At 40.3% G+C, this 24,779-nt stretch overlaps 1 protein-coding gene across 2 annotated transcripts in view; it reads right to left on the bottom strand.

Annotated features, from left to right (window-relative positions):
* Window positions 1-24,779, bottom strand: part of LOC144754857 (uncharacterized) — a 1,464,081-nt gene that overhangs the window by 32,584 nt on the left and 1,406,718 nt on the right. Inside the window, exons 22-23 of one of the 2 annotated variants that reach the window (XM_078643119.1) lie at window positions 20,334-20,420; window positions 9,162-9,248 (exon numbers count right to left, since the gene is read on the bottom strand). In XM_078643119.1, coding sequence (XP_078499245.1) covers window positions 9,162-9,248; window positions 20,334-20,420 — 174 coding nt within the window. The remainder of the gene's footprint in view (window positions 1-9,161; window positions 9,249-20,333; window positions 20,421-24,779) is intronic. The other variant, XM_078643120.1, reaches the window with a different exon arrangement.

Genomic DNA, 24,779 nt, shown 5'->3' with positions numbered 1-24,779 from the left:
GAGAGAGGATAGATCCTTGGGGGACACCGACGGAGACCGGCGTGGGGGTAGATGCACTGCTTTGGAATTTAAATTTGCTGGGTTCTGTGTTGGAAATAGGAGCTGAACCAGTTGAGGACAGTGCCATTAAGGCCAAAACTAAATGCAAGTGTATTGAGTAAGGTTGCATGGTTAACTGTATTGAATGCCGCAGAGAGGTCTAGGAGAAGGAGTAGGCAGGACTCACCATTATCCAGGGCGTGGTGGATGTCATCAACTATTTTTAGCAATGCAGTTTCAGTGCTGCAGCCTTACGAAAGCTGGATTGTAGAGGGTCGAATAGGTTGTAAGTGTCAATGTGCTTATCCAATTGAAGAAGGGCACATTTTTCAAGGGCTTTTGAAAAAATGGGGAGGTTTGAGATGGGGCGGAGGTTATTAGGGTCCACCTTATGGTTTTTTGGAATGGGCATGACTTGTCCGAATTGAAGGGAGACAAGGACACAGCCCAAGGTAAAGGAGGAGTTGATGATATTGGTCCAATAAGGGACAATGACGTGCTTAAGATCTTAGACGAGGGAAGACAGGAGAGGGTCTTTTGCGTGGGAGGATGGATTTAATTTGGACAGGATGTTAAAGACTTCTAGTTCAGAAACAGAGTGGAAATTCTGTCAGGAGGCATTATTTTTTAGCTGTGTTTTGTGGGGGTAGGTTTCAGGAGGGGATGTGGAAAGTTGGTGCGGGGGGAGGCAGGGTGTAGGATCAGAGGGGAGTGTATTGGAGTTGTAACAAGGGAATATTGGGGGTTGGGAGGGATCTGAGTTAAGATAAAGGATTGGTCCATTTTGGCAATTTTTTCAGAGAAAAAGTAAACAATTTCTTCACATTTGTTAGTGGTGCTGTCAAGTGGAAGGGGCGGGGGAGGTTTGGTTTCTAACAATGTCAAACAGTTCTCTGGGTCTATTTTTGGCATGGGCCAGTTGTGAGCGAAAAAAGGATGCCTTTTCAAAGAAAATGTGTTTCTTGTATGTAGATGTAGTGGTTCGAAGGAGTATGAGATTGGAGGGGGAAAGGTATTGTCTCCAAGTTCTTTCACACCAACAAAACAGAGCATAGAGGGAATACAAATTCTGGTCGCCCTCCACTCAAAAAGTCATGAACAACCACAAGACCAGAATCAAAACGACTACAGGAATACTAAATTATCATATTTCCTAATGTAGTCAAACAGAAGACTCGAAGTTTTCTACATAACCCTCTTTGTACTCTAATCAGTAGTATTTGTATATAACATAGAAACCCCTTCTCAACACTTTGTTGACAGTTTTTAAGATATCTGGGACTCATAAGAAAGCATTCAGTCCCTTACACACACTCATTTGTGTAAAAAATGTGAGAGAAGGCGAAATGACCCCTCACGGGCGCAACACCAAGCGGGTAACTGGCAGGTACTCACCAGATAAGCCCATTTTTATCATTATTGGCGGTCATTTAGCCCAACAGAAAAGGTGTCCAAAAGAAAAATATCAAAGATGTAAAGGTGTGTGCAGTGAAGTGAAAAAGTAAATCACACCTCACAGTGTGGGAAAAGAGTGGTTAAAATTGAAGGGATTCACTCGATACACAACACTTTTATTCTTTTACTCAGTGAACCCACTCAAATTAAAAAACAGCTTAGGATGCTATACATGCATACTGCTGTTAGATGCCAACATGTTTCTCTGCTTTACACATTTTATGCAGATTCATCAGGGCCAAGCTTTTTTCCGCCACAGCACCGGATATTGGACACGTCAATCTAAAAAACTGTCAACAAAATAAAAATAAAAACACATAGACATCATGTATAAATGTAACTCCTCTAGACATGTTCAAAAGCACAATAGATACTTCATTGAACATATTTACCCTCTGTTAGCCACAGTGTAGCTTACCGGCTCAGAGGTTCAAAAGTTAAAAAGGTGTAACCTTTTACCAGCAAAACAGTGCTTCAACAAAACAGCAAAACAGTGCTTCAACAGTGCTTCAACAGTCACATGTATCTGTGGAACAGACAATGAACAATTAACCGCTGCGTCTAAGCCCACAAACATAGCGAGTCTCTCACTAGACAATGAACAATTAGCCACTGCGTCTAAGCCCACACACATAGCGAGTCTCTCACTAGACATCTCCTTATCAAAGGATGTATGTTGTGACAGGATCGTGGTCACAAACCCATGTGAACATATTTCACCTCTCAAAGCGCACTCGCAGTAATTGCATCCTCATGCTCTGTCCCCCTCTTACTCTCGGGGTTCAACTTAGTCAAAATGTATGAAAATCACTGGAGAATACCCTTCATCGGAAACCCACGACTCGTATCCTCCCTCGTTACTACCTCTGTCCACTGTCACATCACCAAACACAGTTTTAAGTGGGTAGTGCTTGAAAGAGTGAGAAGCTCTAACCAGAACATTGAGAAAGTTCTCTTTACTAAGGAGGCACGCTGGATATTTAAAGAAAAATCTGATCAAATGGGGCTGAACGAAGTCAGTGAGTGGAATAGGATAAATTAACCATCTGTTCCCGTTCCACCCGGACTTTTTCCCGGAGAATCAGAATCAAGGTATCTCTTTATGTATGAGGTACTACGCATTACCAATGAAATAAAATAGGTGGATTGGCAAGCGACATAGGATAGTTTTGAACCTTAGTCCGTATGTTGTTTGGGTATACTTTAGAACATACCTTCAGTATTAAGAACCGGAACTAGTATATCTCTAGGTTTCTAGGCATGAGATAAGTCCTACTATATAGGAGACAATATAGTGAGTGTGGCAGTGGACACGGACTGACTGCCCTGTTGCTATTCAGAGGCAATACAAGCATTGCACCTCCATTGATTGCAAAGGAGATAAAATTTTGAATACCGTTTGGTATATCTAGCAAGCGGCATAGGAAAGTTTACCATCACACTTAATTGGCCTGTCAGTTGCTTTACATAGGATATCGGAAGTGTTGTGAGAAACAGGAATCTAGCAAGATCTAAGTAATCTATCTCATAGGGTTGATGTAGTACCACCAATAACCCTATGATCACGGGGAGACAACATCAAAGGATGTATTGACTGAGACACCGTGATAACGAGGGTTTGAACTGACCACTATTATTTTGTAGGGTCTTGCTGATTAGTACCTATTCTTTATGAAGCACAGTGGAATTTCAAAAAAAATTCTGGATGGGTCTGAATAAACATCTATGGCAGTGTGTATTAAAGTTAGTTTTTTCTGTTTTTTTAAAAAAAATGCCCACTGGCAATTTTAATTCCAATGGCCGAAGAGTTATGGCTGACTTTATGCAGTTGACGCACTTACTAGCCCATTCCAAGATGGCGTTTTTGTTCTCGCGATACTACGCGAGTGGACGCGTGGTTTGCAATTTAAGCAAAAAGAGCGAGGGAGACGCCGTACGGAGGGAGACAACACGCTCCGTGTTGCCTGGGCGCTAAGGAGGTTACAGACTGGTTGTGGGTAATCAAGTCGGGTGGAAATATCCTTGCGAGTGGTAACCTGAACGAATGTAGCGTGGTGCACTGTGTGAAAAGGGAGACATTATAGTTCATGTCACCTAGGTAGTAACGAGGGAGGATACGAGTTGTGGGTTTCCAATGAAGGGTATTCTCCAGTGATTTTCATACATTTTGACTATGTTGAACCCCGAGAGTGAGAGGGGGACAGGGCATGAGGATGCAATTACTGCGAGTGCGCATTGAGAGGTGAAATATGTTCACATGGGTTTGTGACCACGATCCTGTCACAACATACATCCTTTGATAAGGAGATGTCTTGTGAGAGTCTCGCTATGTGGGTGGGCTTAGACACAGCAGCTAATTGTTCATTGTCTGTTCCACAGATACATGTGACTGTTGAAGCACTGTTTTGCTGGAACAAGGTTACACGTGAATAACCTTTTTAACTTTTGAACCTCTGAGCCGGTAGGCTACACGGTGGCTAACAGAGGATAAATATGTTCAATGAAGTATCTATTGAGCTTTTGAACATGTCTAGAGGAGTTACATTTATATATGATGTCTATTTGTTTTTATTTTTATTTTGTTGACAATTTTTTAGATTGACGTGTCCAATATCCGGTGCTGTGGCGAAAAAAGCTTGGCCCTGATGAATCTGCATAAAATGTGTAAAGCAGAGAAACATATTGGCATCTAACAGCGGTATGCATGTATAGCATCCTAATCTGTTTTTTAATTTGAGTCGGTTCACTGAGTAAAAGAATAAAAGTGTTGTGTATCGAGGGAATCCCTTCAATTTTAACCACTCTTTTCCCACACTGTGAGGTGTGATTTACTTTTTCACTTCACTGCACGCACCTTTACATCTTTGATATTTTTCTTCTGGACACCATTTCTGTTGGGCTTAATGACCGACAATGATGATAAAAATGGGCTTATTTGGTGAGTACCTGCCAGTTACCCGCTTGGTGTTGCGCCCGTGAGGGGTCATTTCGCCTTCTCTCACATTTTTTACACAAATGAGTGTGTGTAAGGGACTGAATGCTTTCTTATGAGTCCCAGATATCTTAAAAACTGTCAACAAAGTGATGAGAAGGGGTTTCTATGTTATATTTTGTAGGTATCAAGGACCCCCTGTTAGGGATAGGACTCCTGGGTCAGGGAAAACAATTTTTATGTAAGGGTATATACCCAGGCAGACTAATAATACAAGAAAAATGGCTATTTAGAAAAACATATTATATAAATATTAATAATAAAATTAGTGCAATGGACTTAAATGATATCAACAAAGGTAATTTTAATTCCAATAAAAACATATAGCTTTATATACACAATATGCACGATAAAAACTACTGATTCCTTGTGTGACCTCTCTTTTAACACATCTTATGAAATCATAGCAATTTGATAAAAAGATATTTTTTATTCCTTATTTTTGAGTCTCTGGTTATGGAGAATTGGGCTGTGTGTGTCAACGCGTTTCGACAAGATCTTTTGTCTTCATCAGGACAAATGAATATTCAGCCACTTTTTCTAGACAAAATAAAACAATATTTTTAGATGACATCGAATTAACAGTGCATTGCGTCTTTTTTATACTTCAAAAAATAGAATATCTTTCATTTAATAAAAACATTATTTTCACTTAGCCATACTTGTATTTTCACACAAATTTTTCGAATAAAAAGAGTTGGAAAACGTACATATCTCATAACTCATGATGTAAATAGTCCACAATCCATCTTCATATTCAAGATAACGAAACATTACTAAACATACATACATACAAATGTTAAGTTGACAATTGGCATAACATTTTGGCGATTTTGTATTAACGGAATATTTATATCCGTAACCGTAAAATTTGTACTGCTTTAAAAGAAGGCACTTTATTTTTATTTTTAATTTTTAATACCTCCTAGGTTCATCCAGAATTTAATAAGTTCTTTTTATTTTAACCGGCCTGTATTTAAATAAGATTTCACTCACAAACTGTGTTTTAACTAGGAAAGGGCTCATTTTCTAGAAAAAAGTATCGGCAAGACATTTTATGCAAGGGACAAAAATTATTTTAAGTGAAATCGACTTTGATTACTTGCTATTTGTTCTTTATGAACCCAGGGGTCAAGAGAAGATACATTTTAATTAAAAAGAAGAAACTAAAAGAGACCTTCCTTAGTTCGTCGTTATCTAACTTTTATTTATTATTTTTCTTACCTAAAAACAAATTCTGAAAAGATTGTTCAGAGTTGATGAAGGGAGTAAGGCACCTTTTCTTTTTATATCTGGTGTAGGTATGTGATATCTGTTATTAAAAAAAGAATTACGATTTGTTATTTTTCTATAATGACATAAAAACGTTTCAAAAAAACGTTTCTGAATTTTCCTCTCTCATAATTCGCGATTCTATAGGTGCATCTTCTTACCTGTTTAGATCATGTTCACTGCTTCCATCTTACTTCTACCTGCATCTATTTTTATTTAAATACAAAAAGGGGAACTTCAAGCGTTCTCCGTCATTCTCGTCCACACAATGCGTTGTGATCGCTAGAGCTGATCGTCTGTTTAAATAGAGGGAATACATAAATTGGTACCAATTGATTTTTTAAGCCTACAAAAAAGTCTAAAGTTGCTTCTCTTTTCTGTTATTTACCCTTATCCGGTGATAATTTCCAAAGAAAACGGGGGAGGAGAACAACAATGTCGGATGATGAATCGTGTCAAGATCAGGTGTAAACGGGCTTTATCTGGAACTTGTCTCCGTTATAAATATACAGACTCTGGTCGGTTCTAAAATACAAAAATGAGCTATATTGTCGATAGCAGTTCTTTTTCAGGATATTATGTACTTTTTCCTGTTTAAAGCTTAAGTTTTTTTACCTAGATATTGCTTGCTGAAGAGCTGATCTCTGAAAAGAGAAGCAACTTTAGACTTTTTTGTAGGCTTAAAAAATCAATTGGTACCAATTTATGTATTCCCTCTATTTAAACAGACGATCAGCTCTAGCGATCACAACGCATTGTGTGGACGAGAATGACGGAGAACGCTTGAAGTTCCCCTTTTTGTATTTAAATAAAAATAGATGCAGGTAGAAGTAAGATGGAAGCAGTGAACATGATCTAAACAGGTAAGAAGATGCACCTATAGAATCGCGAATTATGAGAGAGGAAAATTCAGAAACGTTTTTTTGAAACGTTTTTATGTCATTATAGAAAAATAACAAATCGTAATTCTTTTTTTAATAACAGATATCACATACCTACACCAGATATAAAAAGAAAAGGTGCCTTACTCCCTTCATCAACTCTGAACAATCTTTTCAGAATTTGTTTTTAGGTAAGAAAAATAATAAATAAAAGTTAGATAACGACGAACTAAGGATGGTCTCTTTTAGTTTCTTCTTTTTAATTAAAATGTATCTTCTCTTGACCCCTGGGTTCATAAAGAACAAATAGCAAGTATCAAAGTCGATTTCACTTAAAATAATTTTTGTCCCTTGCATAAAATGTCTTGCCGATACTTTTTTCTAGAAAATGAGCCCTTTCCTAGTTAAAACACAGTTTGTGAGTGAAATCTTATTTAAATACAGGCCGGTTAAAATAAAAAGAACTTATTAAATTCTGGATGAACCTAGGAGGTATTAAAAATTAAAAATAAAAATAAAGTGCCTTCTTTTAAAGCAGTACAAATTTTACGGTTACGGATATAAATATTCCGTTAATACAAAATCGCCAAAATGTTATGCCAATTGTCAACTTAACATTTGTATGTATGTATGTTTAGTAATGTTTCGTTATCTTGAATATGAAGATGGATTGTGGACTATTTACATCATGAGTTATGAGATATGTACGTTTTCCAACTCTTTTTATTCGAAAAATTCGTGTGAAAATACAAGTATGGCTAAGTGAAAATAATGTTTTTATTAAATGAAAGATATTCTATTTTTTGAAGTATAAAAAAGACGCAATGCACTGTTAATTCGATGTCATCTAAAAATATTGTTTTATTTTGTCTAGAAAAAGTGGCTGAATATTCATTTGTCCTGATGAAGACAAAAGATCTTGTCGAAACGCGTTGACACACACAGCCCAATTCTCCATAACCAGAGACTCAAAAATAAGGAATAAAAAATATCTTTTTATCAAATTGCTATGATTTCATAAGATGTGTTAAAAGAGAGGTCACACAAGGAATCAGTAGTTTTTATCGTGCATATTGTGTATGTAAAGCTATATGTTTTTATTGGAATTAAAATTACCTTTGTTGATATCATTTCAGTCCATTGCACTAATTTTATTATTAATATTTATATAATATGTTTTTCTAAATAGCCATTTTTCTTGTATTATTAGTCTGCCTGAGTTTCTATGTTATATACAAATACTACTGATTAGACTACAAAGAGGGTTATGTAGAAACCTACAAGTCTTCTGTTTGACTACATTAGGAAATATGATAATTTAGTATTCCTGTAGTCGTTTTGATTCTGGTCTTGTGGTTGTTCATGTCAGGTCCAAGTTCTTTCAGCCAGTCTGAGTGCTTGTCTTTCATTGTCGAGGTTTGAGTTAAACCATGATTTGGAAGGGATATTTTTTTGAGTTATTAGTTTGGATGGTGCCAGTTGATCTAAAAACTCGGAAAGAGATTTATTATAGTGCTCAGTGAGCTCATTTGCATTAAGAGAGGAAGGAGTGCAACTAAATTGGGCTTGGAGATTGTCCTCCAGTACACCATGAGGGATAAGATTAAGGTTTCTGGTTGAAATTTTGGTTTTGTTGTTTTTAGCTCGGGCGGGCGGGACTAAGGGGGAGATCATGAACAGTATAAAGGAATGGACACGAAGAGTCAGAAGCCTGACCTGTTCTACCTAGAGGCATGCATGAATCTACAAGAGGCCTTTTCTATAACTGCCTGGCTGCCCAGTGGCAACTGGACCTGAACTGGAACATGTTGTTAGCCTGTGATTGACACCCTTTGAGTCTCAAAGTGCATCCCCTGAGGTCCTGGTGGGGGAGCTTTAAAAGGGTACTTCTGTGGTGGATTAGTACTTGAAGGACTATGTCGGAAGGCAACATCTTTCACCAGGATGAACCTGAGTAGTGTATCCAACCCATTCTCCGTCGCAACCAGCCTTAAATTGCACCTAAGTCCTGGACTTCCATGACCATTAACTATCATTGGCAATTTGTCCTTCTTGGCGCTATATCTACTTAAAACTTTAAAAAAAGGCATATTTCTTGTTCCCCTTACAGAATTGTGGACATTTTAATCTCATCATTTAGTTATTACATTCTAATCTATTCTTCTAATTTGGTTTGGGATTTTTATTGTTTTCAATTTTGACTTCATTACTGTTTTGGTACTGCATAGATAATTTACACATTGCCCTAAGTTAAGCCTGTCTTGTCTGTGACGTTGCTTCCAGGGGGTTGAGCTCAGGTTAGATCAGTATCCTGGAGGATTTACAAGGGTTTTAATTATTCCTTGAGGTGGGTAGTCACCCTTGCGAAATAGGAATCCAATTTCTTACAGTATATTATACATATAATTAGGCAGAATCAAAAAATCTTGACTAATGGTAGACCTAAAAAGAATGACGTTTTTCTTTGCAGAGACACAACATTTGGTTTTTCCTTAAATCCCCACAAGGGGCGTGTGCCATACCTGTTTACATAGTTAACTGAAGGAGATTCATATTCTTCGTAAAGGGTCTCATCTAAAGTTCTCAAGTCAAAGGTCTGCAGCGAGGCACTAGAAAAAATGAGTAAAGCCAAATATTAAATGGTTACTTTGAAAATATTATGTTGTAATGGTTACACAGAATATTCAAGTATTTCACTGCCCCATAAATTTCCAAGTCACATATTTTATCGGAGTTGTACACTCACCAGGCACCATAAAACATGTCAGTTAAGATGCATATCCGAAAACCACAGGAGGGTGTTAATGGAAATGTGCTAATTAGAGCTGTTGCTCTGAGTACATATTACCCCTATGTTTTTCCGCATTGTCACGGTTCTTACTCATGAGGTATTATCCAGCTAGCTCTCTTTCCCCTAGCTACATAGTTGAGGCTTTAAATGACAACAACATTTAGCTGTACTGATGGTCTAGGAAGGCTGTCTAGTACTGTCTTAATGTGCACCAGCCCCGGTGGACCCACCTCCCTGGCAGATGCTATACATGCATACTGCTGTTAGATGCCAACATGTTTCTCTGCTTTACACATTTTATGCAGATTCATCAGGGCCAAGCTTTTTTCCACCACAGCACCGGATATTGGACACGTCAATCTAAAAAACTGTCAACAAAATAAAAATAAAAACACATAGACATCATGTATAAATGTAACTCCTCTAGACATGTTCAAAAGCACAATAGATACTTCATTGAACATATTTACCCTCTGTTAGCCACCGTGTAGCTTACCGGCTCAGAGGTTCAAAAGTTAAAAAGGTTATTCACATGTAACCTTTTTCCAGCAAAACAGTGCTTCAACAGTCACATGTATCTGTGGAACAGACAATGAACAATTAACCGCTGCGTCTAAGCCCACAAACATAGCGAGTCTCTCACTAGACAATGAACAATTAGCCACTGCGTCTAAGCCCACACACATAGCGAGTCTCTCACTAGACATCTCCTTATCAAAGGATGTATGTTGTGACAGGATCGTGGTCACAAACCCATGTGAACATATTTCACCTCTCAAAGCGCACTCGCAGTAATTGCATCCTCATGCTCTGTCCCCCTCTTACTCTCGGGGTTCAACTTAGTCAAAATGTATGAAAATCACTGGAGAATACCCTTCATCGGAAACCCACGACTCGTATCCTCCCTCGTTACTACCTAGGTGACATGAACTATAATGTCTCCCTTTTCACACAGTGCACCACGCTACATTCTTTCGGGTTACCACTCGCAAGGATATTTACACCCGACTTGATTACCCACAACCAGTCTGTAACCTCCTTAGCGCCCAGGCAACACGGAGCGTGTTGTCTCCCTCTGCGCGGCGTCTCCCTCGCTCTTCTTGCTTAAATTGCAAACCACGCGTCCACTCGCGTAGTATCGCGAGAACAAAAACGCCATCTTGGAATTGGCTAGTAAGTGCGTCAACTGCATAAAGTCAGCCATAACTCTTCGGCCATTGGAATTAAAATTGCCAGTTGGCATTTTTTTAAAAAAAACAGAAAAAACTAACTTTAATACACACTGCCATAGATGTTTATTCAGACCCATCCAGACATTTTTTTTAAATTCCACTGTGCTTCATAAAGAATAGGTACTAATCAGCAAGACCCTACAAAATAATAGTGGTCAGTTCAAACCCTCGTTATCATGGTGTCTCTAATTCTCAGTCAATACATCCTTTGATGTTGTCTCCCCGTGATCATAGGGTTATTGGTGGTACTACATCAACCCTATGAGATAGATTACTTAGATCTTGCTAGATTCCTGTTCCTCACAACACTTCCGATATCCTATGTAAAGCAACTGACAGGCCAATTAAGTGTGATGGTAAACTTTCCTATGCCGCTTGCTAGATATACCAAACGGTATTCACAATTTTATCTCCTTTGCAATCAATGGAGGTGCAATGCTTGTATTGCCTCTGAATAGCAACAGGGCAGTCAGTCTGTGTCCACTGCCACACTCACTATATTGTCTCCTATATAGTAGGACTTATCTCATGCCTAGAAACCTAGAGATATACTAGTTCCGGTTCTTAATACTGAAGGTATGTTCTAAAGTATACCCAAACAACATACGGACTAAGGTTCAAAACTATCCTATGTCGCTTGCCAATCCACCTATTTTATTTCATTGGTAATGCGTCGTACCTCATACATAAAGAGATACCTTGATTCTGATTCTCCGGGAAAAAGTCCGGTTGGAACGGGAACAGATGGTTAATTTATCCTATTCCACTCACTGACTTCGTTCAGCCCCATTTGATCAGATTTTTCTTTAAATATCCAGCGTGCCTCCTTAGTAAAGAGAACTTTCTCAATGTTCTGGTTAGAGCTTCTCACTCTTTCAAGCACTACCCACTTAAAACTGTGTTTGGTGATGTGACAGTGTTGTACTAATTTCGTCATCAACTTTCCTGCTTTTATAGTACTCAAATGTTCTTGAATTCTCATTTTGATTTTTCTGGTCGTGAGGCCTACATAATACAATTCAGAAAAGGGGGTGGTGATGAACAGAGTGTCTGAATTAAGCAGACCACTCTTACCCAGTCCAAAGATCAGGGCTTGATCCATCACCGTTATTTAGCTCACTGCCCCATCCCAGCTCAGAACCTGGCTATATGCAAATTAGTCTGTCCCTGGCCCAGTGCATCATGGGAACAGGGCAGACCAAACTACCAAGCCAATTCTTCACCAGAAAGGAGAGAAGCTTCCGGGGACCGGTTTCTGGCATTTCAGCCGTCGTCGGCCCGGCTTGCTTGAATCCTGATGGAGCAGTGAGCAAGGGACTCATGTCTGAGTATACCCTGCCATCACCACCCCTTGTTGTTAACTATATAATACAAGCCACACGTACACTGCAACCTGTACACCACATTAGTGGTATTGCAGTTGCTGAATCGCGAGAGGAACCAGTCACGTCCAGAAGACAATGTTACACTTGTGGTTTTTCTTGTTAGTGAACATACCGAACACATACCGCATGGAAAGTGACCCTTGGGAATTGTACTCTCCTTATTCTCACGTGCAGGTAGGGCCCGGATGTAGACCAGTTTATCCTTGAGATTGCTAGATCTTTTAAAAGCAAATTTCGGAGGGGGCATATTAAAGTTGTTATTGGTTAGCAATGCCCAATGTTTACGTATAGATTGACGTATTTTCGTACTCAGGGGATCAAATGTCATGACTACTGGTACACACTCCTTTTTAGTTCTTTCATTATTTTCCAGGAGCACACTTTTTGGTGTGTTAAATGCCCTTTTTCTGGCATTCTTTATGATCTTAGTGGGACAGTGTCTCTACTGCAACTGCTTTTCCCAATTGCAGGGATTGTTCCATGTATCCCTCAGTAGAGGAACAATTCCTGCGGTTATGCAGGAATTGTCCCACAGGCAAGTTATCTCTTAAAGCTCTGGGGTGATATGAGTCATACAATAAAAGGGAATTTCTATTGGTGGGTTTTTGGTGGACGCTGGTCTGAAGGGAGTCTCCAACAACTTCTATGTCTAAATCCAGGTACACAGCTTTATTTGCACTGTATGTCCATGTGAACCTAAGACTGGAATCCTGAGTATTGAGCCAATTCAGAAAGGCAAGAAGTTCCTCTTCATTTCCTGTCCAAATGCATAGGACACCATCAATATACCTCTTCCAGAGGCGAAGATGCCTGTGGAAGGGGTTAGTGGGGTGTTCCACCACATGTTCTTCAAATTGCCCTAGGTAGCGCCCATTGATGTATCCGTGGTTTGTAAGTACAATTGGTCATCATAACTGAAATAGTTTCTAGTTAATGCTAGTTCCACACATTGCATGACAAAAGTTTGTGGAACATCATAAAACCACTCCTGAGCCCCCAAGGCGTGCGCTGCTGCCACCAGAGTCGCATCCTGGGGGATACAGGAGTAGAGAGATTCAATGTCAATTGTGACAAGGAATTCAGCATCACTATTGAACTTCATATCAGTGATTGTATTTAAAATCTCAGTCGTATCTCTGACAAACGACTTTTGATTTACCACCGACTCGCGAAGAAAAAAGTCTGCAAACTGAGATAGTGGTTCAGGTACTGATTGAATGCCCGAGACAATCGGACGTCCCGGGGGCGGGCGTTTAGGCTTGTGGATCTTGGGTAATATATAAAAGGCAGGAGTCCTTGGCTTATCATTCACCAAGAACCCTGCCTCCTTGGTCGTAATCCACTTCTTCTCCTTAGCCTCACTCACCATCTCCCGTATCACTTTTAGTAAGTCTTCAGCAGGGTCATTACTTAGGGGACGGTAATTAGTTCGTAGATTGAGGAGTCTCTTCACTTCCTCATCATAATCAGTAGTATTTAAAACTACAACTGCCCCACCCTTATCGGCTGATTTTATAGTCAGCGATGGGTTGTCCTGTGAACTCCTTACAGCATCCCAATCTTCTTGTGTCATATTCTTATATTTATATGACTTATCCTCACTTTCAAACCTAGTAATGTCCTGAAGTACCTTTGACTCAAAGACTGCAATTTCAGGTCCTAAGGTAGAAGGGGGAGGGCAAAAGGTAGAAGGTTTTCTCAGATTGGTGTTGTAGATTCCCTGTTCGTCACTGTTCTTATTGGCGAAAAACTTCTTCAATTTAATTTTTTGGACAGTCTCATGGAATTCAACCCTGCACCTAAAAGTATCATGTGTGGGGGTGGGGACGAATCCCAGTCCTTTATTTAGAACTCTTTCCTCACTGTCAGTGAGAGTATGGCTCGATAAATTCACAACAATACTCTTCACAACTGGTTCATCCCACGACTTCGGGTCACTCTCGGGGAGTATGACTGCCATTGTTGGGGTTGATTGCCTCTCCCTCGTTCTCTTCCTCCCACCGGTTGACCTCCCCCTCTGTTGTTCTTTTGACCACGACCTAAAAAAGATCTCAACAGTGCCCCTAAGTCTTCACCACTCTGTTCCTGCTGATTAGGTTGATTGAATCTGACTCTGTTGGCCCTGGGGCCTTGTGGTCTTTCTTCTTCCTCCTCACTAGAGGTATTATCAAAAGTCCATTTTTTGGAGTGCGCCTCAACTGTTGTTTACCACCCCGGCCCCTCTGATACCCACCCTGGCTCTGATGTTCTGACCCGTCCTGGCTTTTTCCCTGTGAGATACCCGTACTGGGCATCCCCAAGGTGGAAGCCAGGCATCCCGCCGCGGGGGGGCCGTAGTGGAGATTAAGCAAGCTGATGCCCAGAGCTGCAGAGTGTGAACCTGTCATTCGAGTAGGTACCGAAACGAGAATTATCGAGTCCGTGGATATTTGGGCTCAAGACCCTGCCGCGTCAGGAATTGAACCCTGGTCCCGGGTCTGACCTCTGCTTCAGGATCTACCTCCTCTAACCAGTGAGCCACACTTCTCCATTTAAGCAAGCAGAGCGAGGGAGACGCCGTACAGAGGGAGACAACATGCTCCGTGTTGCCTGGGCGCTAAGGAGGTTACAGACTGGTTGTGGGTAATCAAGTCGGGTGGAAATATCCTTGCGAGTGGTAACCTGAACGAATGTAGCGTGGTGCACTGTGTGAAAAGGGAGACATTATAGTTCATGTCACCTAGGTAGTAACGAGGGAGGATACGAGTTGTGGGTTTCCGATGAAGGGTATTCTCCAGTGATTTTCATACATTTTGACTATGTTGAACCCCGAGAGTGAGAGGGGGACAGGGCATGAGGATGCAATTACTGCGAGTGCGCATTGAGAGGTGAAATATGTTCACATGGGTTTGTGACCACGATCCTGTCACAACATACATCCTTTGATAAGGAGATGTCTTGTGAGAGTCTCGCTATGTGGGTGGGCTTAGACACAGCAGCTAATTGTTCATTGTCTGTTCCACAGATACATGTGACTGTTGAAGCACTGTTTTGCTGGAACAAGGTTACACGTGAATAACCTTTTTAACTTTTGAACCTCTGAGCCGGTAGGCTACACGGTGGCTAACAGAGGATAAATATGTTCAATGAAGTATCTATTGAGCTTTTGAACATGTCTAGAGGAGTTACATTTATATATGATGTCTATTTGTTTTTATTTTTATTTTGTTGACAATTTTTTAGATTGACGTGTCCAATATCCGGTGCTGTGGCGAAAAAAGCTTGGCCCTGATGAATCTGCATAAAATGTGTAAAGCAGAGAAACATATTGGCATCTAACAGCGGTATGCATGTATAGCATCCTAATCTGTTTTTTAATTTGAGTCGGTTCACTGAGTAAAAGAATAAAAGTGTTGTGTATCGAGGGAATCCCTTCAATTTTAACCACTCTTTTCCCACACTGTGAGGTGTGATTTACTTTTTCACTTCACTGCACGCACCTTTACATCTTTGATATTTTTCTTCTGGACACCATTTCTGTTGGGCTTAATGACCGACAATGATGATAAAAATGGGCTTATTTGGTGAGTACCTGCCAGTTACCCGCTTGGTGTTGCGCCCGTGAGGGGTCATTTCGCCTTCTCTCACATTTTTTACACAAATGAGTGTGTGTAAGGGACTGAATGCTTTCTTATGAGTCCCAGATATCTTAAAAACTGTCAACAAAGTGATGATAAGGGGTTTCTATGTTATATTTTGTAGGTATCAAGGACCCCCTGATAGGGATAGGACTCCTGGGTCAGGGAAAACAATTTTTATGTAAGGGTATATACCCAGGCAGACTAATAATACAAGAAAAATGGCTATTTAGAAAAACATATTATATAAATATTAATAATAAAATTAGTGCAATGGACTGAAATGATATCAACAAAGGTAATTTTAATTCCAATAAAAACATGTAGCTTTATATACACAATATGCACAATAAAAACTACTGATTCCTTGTGTGACCTCTCTTTTAACACATCTTATGAAATCATAGCAATTTGATAAAAAGATATTTTTTATTCCTTATTTTTGAGTCTCTGGTTATGGAGAATTGGGCTGTGTGTGTCAACGCGTTTCGACAAGATCTTTTGTCTTCATCAGGACAAATGAATATTCAGCCACTTTTTCTAGACAAAATAAAACAATATTTTTAGATGACATCGAATTAACAGTGCATTGCGTCTTTTTTATACTTCATAAAATAGAATATCTTTCATTTAATAAAAACATTATTTTCACTTAGCCATACTTGTATTTTCACACTAATTTTTCGAATAAAAAGAGTTGGAAAACGTACATATCTCATAACTCATGATGTAAATAGTCCACAATCCATCTTCATATTCAAGATAACGAAACATTACTAAACATACATACATACAAATGTTAAGTTGACAATTGGCATAACATTTTGGCGATTTTGTATTAACGGAATATTTATATCCGTAACCGTAAAATTTGTACTGCTTTAAAAGAAGGCACTTTATTTTTATTTTTAATTTTTAATACCTCCTAGGTTCATCCAGAATTTAATAAGTTCTTTTTATTTTAACCGGCCTGTATTTAAATAAGATTTCACTCACAAACTGTGTTTTAACTAGGAAAGGGCTCATTTTCTAGAAAAAAGTATCGGCAAGACATTTTATGCAAGGGACAAAAATTATTTTAAGTGAAATCGACTTTGATTACTTGCTATTTGTTCTTTATGAACCCAGGGGTCAAGAGAAGATACATTTTAATTAAAAAGAAGAAACTAAAAGAGACCTTCCTTAGTTCGTCGTTATCTAACTTTTATTTATTATTTTTCTTACCTAAAAACAAATTCTGAAAAGATTGTTCAGAGTTGATGAAGGGAGTAAGGCACCTTTTCTTTTTATATCTGGTGTAGGTATGTGATATCTGTTATTAAAAAAAGAATTACGATTTGTTATTTTTCTATAATGTCATAAAAACGTTTCAAAAAAACGTTTCTGAATTTTCCTCTCTCATAATTCGCGATTCTATAGGTGCATCTTCTTACCTGTTTAGATCATGTTCACTGCTTCCATCTTACTTCTACCTGCATCTATTTTTATTTAAATACAAAAAGGGGAACTTGAAGCGTTCTCCGTCATTCTCGTCCACACAATGCGTTGTGATCGCTAGAGCTGATTGTCTGTTTAAATAGAGGGAATACATAAATTGGTACCAATTGATTTTTTAAGCCTACAAAAAAGTCTAAAGTTGCTTCTCTTTTCTATTATTTACCCTTATCCGGTGATAATTTCCAAAGAAAACGGGGGAGGAGAACAACAATGTCGGATGATGAATCGTGTCAAGATCAGGTGTAAACGGGCTTTATCTGGAACTTGTCTCCGTTATAAATATACAGACTCTGGTCGGTTCTAAAATACAAAATGAGCTATATTGTCGATAGCAGTTCTTTTTCAGGATATTATGTACTTTTTCCTGTTTAAAGCTTAAGTTTTTTTACCTAGATATTGCTTGCTGAAGAGCTGATCTCTGAAAAGAGAAGCAACTTTAGACTTTTTTGTAGGCTTAAAAAATCAATTGATACCAATTTATGTATTCCCTCTATTTAAACAGACGATCAGCTCTAGCGATCACAACGCATTGTGTGGACGAGAATGACGGAGAACGCTTGAAGTTCCCCTTTTTGTATTTAAATAAAAATAGATGCAGGTAGAAGAAAGATGGAAGCAGTGAACATGATCTAAACAGGTAAGAAGATGCACCTATAGAATCGCGAATTATGAGAGAGGAAAATTCAGAAACGTTTTTTTGAAACGTTTTTATGTCATTATAGAAAAATAACAAATCGTAATTCTTTTTTTAATAACAGATATCACATACCTACACCAGATATAAAAAGAAAAGGTGCCTTACTCCCTTCATCAACTCTGAACAATCTTTTCAGAATTTGTTTTTAGGTAAGAAAAATAATAAATAAAAGTTAGATAACGACGAACTAAGGATGGTCTCTTTTAGTTTCTTCTTTTTAATTAAAATGTATCTTCTCTTGACCCCTGGGTTCATAAAGAACAAATAGCAAGTAATCAAAGTCGATTTCACTTAAAATAATTGTTGTCCCTTGCATAAAATGTCTTGCCGATACTTTTTTCTAGAAAATGAGCCCTTTCCTAGTTAAAACACAGTTTGTGAGTGAAATCTTATTTAAATACAGGCCGGTTAAAATAAAAAGAACTTATTAAATTCTGGATGAACCTAGGAGGTATTAAAAATAAAAATAAAGTGCCTTCTTTTAAAGCAGTACAAATTTTACGGTTACGGATATAAATATTCCGTTAATACAAAATCGCCAAAATGTTATGCCAATTGTCAACTTAACATTTGTATGTATGTATGTTTAGTAATGTTTCGTTATCTTGAATATGAAGATGGATTGTGGACTATTTACATCATGAGTTATGAGATATGTACTTTTTCCAACTCTTTTTATTCGAAAAATTAGTGTGAAAATACAAGTATGGCTAAGTGAAAATAATGTTTTTATTAAATGAAAGATATTCTATTTTTTGAAGTATAAAAAAGACGCAATGCACTGTTAATTCGATGTCATCTAAAAAATATTGTTTTATTTTGTCTAGAAAAAGTGGCTGAATATTCATTTGTCCTGATGAAGACAAAAGATCTTGTCGAAACGCGTTGACACACACAGCCCAATTCTCCATAACCAGAGACTCAAAAATAAGGAATAAAAAATATCTTTTTATCAAATTGCTATGATTTCATAAGATGTGTTAAAAGAGAGGTCACACAAGGAATCAGTAGTTTTTATCGTGCATATTGTGTATATAAAGCTATATGTTTTTATTGGAATTAAAATTACCTTTGTTGATATCATTTCAGTCCATTGCACTAATTTTATTATTAATATTTATATAATATGTTTTTCTAAATAGCCATTTTTCTTGTATTATTAGTCTGCCTGAGTTTCTATGTTATATACAAATACTACTGATTAGACTACAAAGAGGGTTATGTAGAAACCTACAAGTCTTCTGTTTGACTACATTAGGAAATATGATAATTTAGTATTCCTGTAGTCGTTTTGATTCTGGTCTTGTGGTTGTTCATGTCAGGTCCAAGTTCTTTCAGCCAGTCTGAGTGCTTGTCTTTCATTGTCGAGGTTTGAGTTAAACCATGATTTGGAAGGGATATTTTTTTGAGTTATTAGTTTGGATGGTGCCAGTTGATCTAAAAACTCGGAAAGAGATTTATTATAGTGCTCAGTGAGCTCATTTGCATTAAGAGAGGAAGGAGTGCAACTAAATTGGGCTTGGAGTTTGTCCTCCAGTACACCATGAGGGATAAGATTAAGGTTTCTGGTTGAAATGTTGGTTTTGTTGTTTTTAGCTCGGGCGGGCGGGACTAAGCGGGAGATCATGAACAGTATAAAGGAATGGACACGAAGAGTCAGAAGCCTGACCTGTTCTACCTAGAGGCATGCATGAATCTACAAGAGGCCTTTTCTATAACTGCCTGGCTGCCCAGTGGCAACTGGACCTGAACTGGAACATGTTGTTAGCCTGTGATTGACACCCTTTGAGTCGCAAAGTGCATCCCCTGAGGTCCTGGTGGGGGAGCTTTAAAAGGGTACTTCTGTGGTGGATTAGTACTTGAAGGACTATGTCTGAAGGCAACATCTTTCACCAGGATGAACCTGAGTAGTGTATCCAACCCATTCTCCGTCGCAACCAGCCTTAAATTGCACCTAAGTCCTGGACTTCCATGACCATTAACTATCATTGGCAATTTGTCCTTCTTGGCGCTATATCTACTTAAAACTTTAAAAAAAGGCATATTTCTTGTTCCCCTTACAGAATTGTGGACATTTTAATCTCATCATTTAGTTATTACATTCTAATCTATTCTTCTAATTTGGTTTGGGATTTTTATTGTTTTCAATTTTGACTTCATTACTGTTTTGGTACTGCATAGATAATTTACACATTGCCCTAAGTTAAGCCTGTCTTGTCTCTGACGTTGCTTCCAGGGGGTTGAGCTCAGGTTAGATCAGTATCCTGGAGGATTTAAAAGGGTTTTAATTATTCCTTGAGGTGGGTAGTCACCCTTGCGAAATAGGAATCCAATTTCTTACAGTATATTATACATATAATTAGGCAGAATCAAAAAATCTCGACTAATGGTAGACCTAAAAAGAATGACGTTTTTCTTTGCAGAGACACAACATTTGGTTTTTCCTTAAATCCCCACAAGGGGCGTGTGCCATACCTGTTTACATAGTTAACTGAAGGAGATTCATATTCTTCGTAAAGGGTCTCATCTGAAGTTCTCAAGTCAAAGGTCTGCAGCGAGGCACTAGAAAAAATGAGTAAAGCCAAATATTAAATGGTTACTTTGAAAATATTATGTTGTAATGGTTACACAGAATATTCAAGTATTTCACTGCCCCATAAATTTCCAAGTCACATATTTTATCGGAGTTGTACACTCACCAGGCACCATAAAACATGTCAGTTAAGATGCATATCCGAAAACCACAGGAGGGTGTTAATGGAAATGTGCTAATTAGAGCTGTTGCTCTGAGTACATATTACCCCTATGTTTTTCCGCATTGTCACGGTTCTTACTCATGAGGTATTATCCAGCTAGCTCTCTTTCCCCTAGCTACATAGTTGAGGCTTTAAATGACAACAACATTTAGCTGTACTGATGGTCTAGGAAGGCTGTCTAGTACTGTCTTAATGTGCACCAGCCCCGGTGGACCCACCTCCCTGGCAGAAACCCTAGTGCAATTGACATTACATTTTAATCTGGAAAGTATGTTAGGGTGTTTTAATTTGTGTGTGAATATGCCCATATAACTTATCATGCATTTGCATATTTCCCAGTCTCTCCGATGACAGTGGTCCACTGCTGCAGAGGTCACACAGGACTGAAGCACATGATCTCGTTTATGCAGGGCCGGTCCTAGGCATGGGCGGTATGGGCAGCTGCCCGGGGCCTCGCGCTCAGGGGGCCCCGCCGCCGGCCCCGCAGAGTAGACCACAGAGCAGGGGGCCCGATATGAAATGCAGGAAAAGCGCTGCGCGCACTCGCGCAGACAGTAAGGCACTTAGAGGGGCCTCACATCTACCCTTTCGCCCGGGGCCTCAGAAGGCCTAAGACCGGCCCTGCGTTTATGCCCTCTTGCCTGGCATGGGAGTTGGAGGCTCCATTGTGCAACATGGAACAGAGTGGAAAACGAGGTTTGCCTGCAAACAGTGTTCTATTTCTGAAGAGTTTTTGGGTATACTCTCCTTGAAGCGGCAAGAAGAGGCAAGCATTAACAGAAGGAGATCAGCATCCTCAGAAGTGATGTTGTGTGCTCACGTGCTGTAGGCATTAAAAGATATCATGCTTGCCAAGAGTCTTTGTGCTTCTATGGATCCACTTGGACATGACATCTTTGTGCATCCTTCAGTTGGAAGAACGAGGCGTTAGGGTATTTCATTGTATTTTCTTTCACGGGTATCTTGGGATAGGCGATCCCCACCAACAATCATTAAAAGGGTGCATTACGGGAGTCCAATTAAGCAGTTGCCTTACCTTTCCCTGCACAAATAGACAATTACGTAAGTGTCCGTACATGGTTCAATACACATCACTCCATAAGGAAAGGTAAGATGAGATTGGGTGTTTGTAGGCTGAGACAACTCGCAGAGGAAACAAAGAGAACAATGACACACAGAGGCTACATGACAACTCAGATTCAGAGAGTAGATCCTCTGCTTAGGACAATATATATACATGTATCTATTAACGATCACTCTTACACTAAGTTTTGAAATTGCTTTTTGGTAAACTGTTGCACCACATATCAATATAACTCCCAGGTGTGCATACGCCCTCCTTTCAAAAGAGGAAGTGGGAGTTAATCCTTCATGAATAGAGCCACACGGCAAGATCTACTTAAAAAAAGATGGCTATGGTCAAGTTGTGTCGGAAGGTTGGGACAGTCTTGAAACTAGGAACGCAGCTGGTCAAGAGCCCTGCACTTTATGTGAGTAAAGATGAGGTGATGATTGTCTAGTAATTCAGCTCCTTTTCTTCTGCAGAAGATCCTTCTTTGACACTTTGATGCCTCAATGTCTTCATAGTCTTTTGCACATTGAACCAAGAAAGCATAGTCCCAATTAAATTGGGGTTCTCTGCTTCCATGCAAGATAATATTAATTGCTGGGGAGTAATAGGACAACATCTGTATGTCTCGTCATAAGAAATCTACTTATTTTCTACAGCAAGGGCATCAGATTTGTATGAATGTGGGTTCAAATGTCAGCAAAGCTAGAAAATAGTGCTACAGAATAGGTTGCATAGTTTGCCTTTATTTCAACGTCTGTTTTATTAAGGCCCCAGTCGGGGATGCGCAAAGACAAGGGTGACATTTACACAGCGATAAGCCTACAACCCTCAAGGGGCCGGCCGCGGCATATAACTTGCTGCTCAGTTTCTTCTCGTGCGTGCATGATCTATTAGTCTAGCAGACTTACATTCAGTGTTCAGTCTATAACCCCATCGGGTCGCTCACGTGAAAGGACAGGACATGCAGCCCACCACGCTCGGTTGTCACCCCGCTTTAGACTCAACCTCGTAGATTGAGCAGCAACCAGTGGGTCCAACGGAAACGAACATCGGACCATATTGGTCCAACACATAACCAGGAGCCTAAAAAGAAGGCAACAGAAAAGGTAGAGACAGTATCTAGAGGGATCAGAGAGGAAGAGAAGAAGGGAAGAAAGAGAAAGCCAGGGCAGTGGGGATGAGAGGATCCTGGCGGGAGGGAGCAGCCAGAAAGGCACATTTCGGGGGTTCCATGCCAATATCATAGAATATTATCCCAGGGCGCTGCAGGGGGTAAAGGGGATTATCGCATCATCCACTAGATGTAGCGCTCGCAGCTTGGGGGGCATATTCCTAGCATATTCGCTTCTGCACAGATAAGTCACTAGAGGTCGCCAAACTTTCTCAAAGCGTGTTACGCGGGACTGCAGCCTTGCTGAAAGCATCTCCATGGTGAGGACCTGCCAGAGTCTGCCAAACCATATAGCTAGGGGGGGAGCCTCCACCTTCTTCCAATACAGGGCAATAAGCTGTTTGGCAGCACCCAGAATTTGCAGCGATATAGTCCATTCATTCCGAGTCAGGGCAAGCGAGTTGGCAGGTTTAATTCCCAGCAACACTGTACTAGCTGCATCAGGCAGAGGAAATCCAAGCACCCCCCTTATGTGGCTCAATACCTCCTTCCAAAAGATAGCGATCACGGGGCAAGTCCACCAGATGTGGAGGAAGTCCCCAGGCGCATGGTGGCATCTCCAGCAACCGGGAGACGTAGAGGGGAACATCCTGTGCAAGCGTTGCGGTGTGTAGTACCATTGCATCATTACTTTGTACGCGTTCTCTTGCTGTGGTATGCTGCGGTATACTTTAGGGACATCCCCCCAGAGGCGAGCCCATTGTGCCGGAGCAATCTCTGTATCCAGCATTCCATGCCATTTTTGCTGGTACGGGTGTGAGGGGGGAGTGTGGGGATGCTGTAAAATTTGATAGATCTTAGAGATTAGGCCCGTCGTGCCCGTGCCGGAGCGGGCCAAACGCTCAAACGGGGTGAAGGCCCGGGTGGCCCCTGGGTACATCGCGTCCGATAAGGCCCAATGACGCAATTGGAGAAATTGCAACTCGGCCTCCGGTGGAAGACGAAATTCGTCTCGACAATGGGCAAAGGTCTTAAAGGTGCCGCCGTCAAAGAGATCCGTAAGAACTTTGCAGTCTCCCTGTGTCCATTTACGAAAGGCAGTAGTGTGGCTAGCCGGTGGAAACCACGGATTGTCTTCAATAGGGGTGTGCGGCGAGGGGAAAGTCGTAAGGCCCTTTCGCACCGCTATCCTGTCCCACACATTCAGGACTGTTCTCGTGGGTGTCGCCAAGTATGCACCAGGGGACCGCCCCGCCTTATGAGTCCAGGCCAAATTCCAAATGGTGCGTCCCGTGACCGCCCGATCCATATGGAGCCACCCCTTCTCGCTCCGCCTGATGCCCCATTCAATCACAAAACGCAAGTGGGCGGCCCAATAATAATCCACCAGATTAGGGCAGCCAAGCCCTCCGCGATCCCGCGGGGCCATAAGGAGTGCCTGAGAGAAGCGGGGTCTCTTGCCCCCCCAGATAAATTTAGTGCAGTCTTTTTGCAGGGCTCGGATGCTCGGCAAAGGAATGGGCGTAGGAAGGCATTGGAATAAGTAGAGCAGTTTGGGCAGGATGGACATCTTGATTGCGTTTAGCCTACCCAGCCATGAGGGGATAAGAGGTTTCCAGCGTTGCAGATCATTGAGGACGGATTTGCGGCATTCCGCCCAGTTAAGTGCTGACCAACCCTCTAGGGAGGGAGTCAGGGAGAGGCCGAGGTATCGGATATGGCGATCCGTCCAACGGTAAGGGCACAACTGTTCCAGTGAGGGGACATCGGCCGGGGGAATCGTAAGGTTAAGTACCCACGATTTCTCGTGATTAATTTTCAGGCCGGAGGCGGTCTCGAAGGAGCAAAGCACTGCATGGAGCGCCGGCAAGGACTGTCCATAGTTTGCCTTTAATCACATAACAGACTGCATACGTTGTCTTTGCGTGCTGTATGATTCTCCTTTCCTCTGTCACTAAATTTAGCCAATGCATCAACACAAT

This window comes from Lissotriton helveticus, chromosome 5_1, assembly GCF_964261635.1.
Source record: "Lissotriton helveticus chromosome 5_1, aLisHel1.1, whole genome shotgun sequence".
NCBI classification, from domain to species: Eukaryota; Metazoa; Chordata; class Amphibia; order Caudata; family Salamandridae; genus Lissotriton; species Lissotriton helveticus.
Note: the sequence above shows the minus strand (reverse complement) of the source record. Positions and strands in the feature narration are given on the sequence as shown.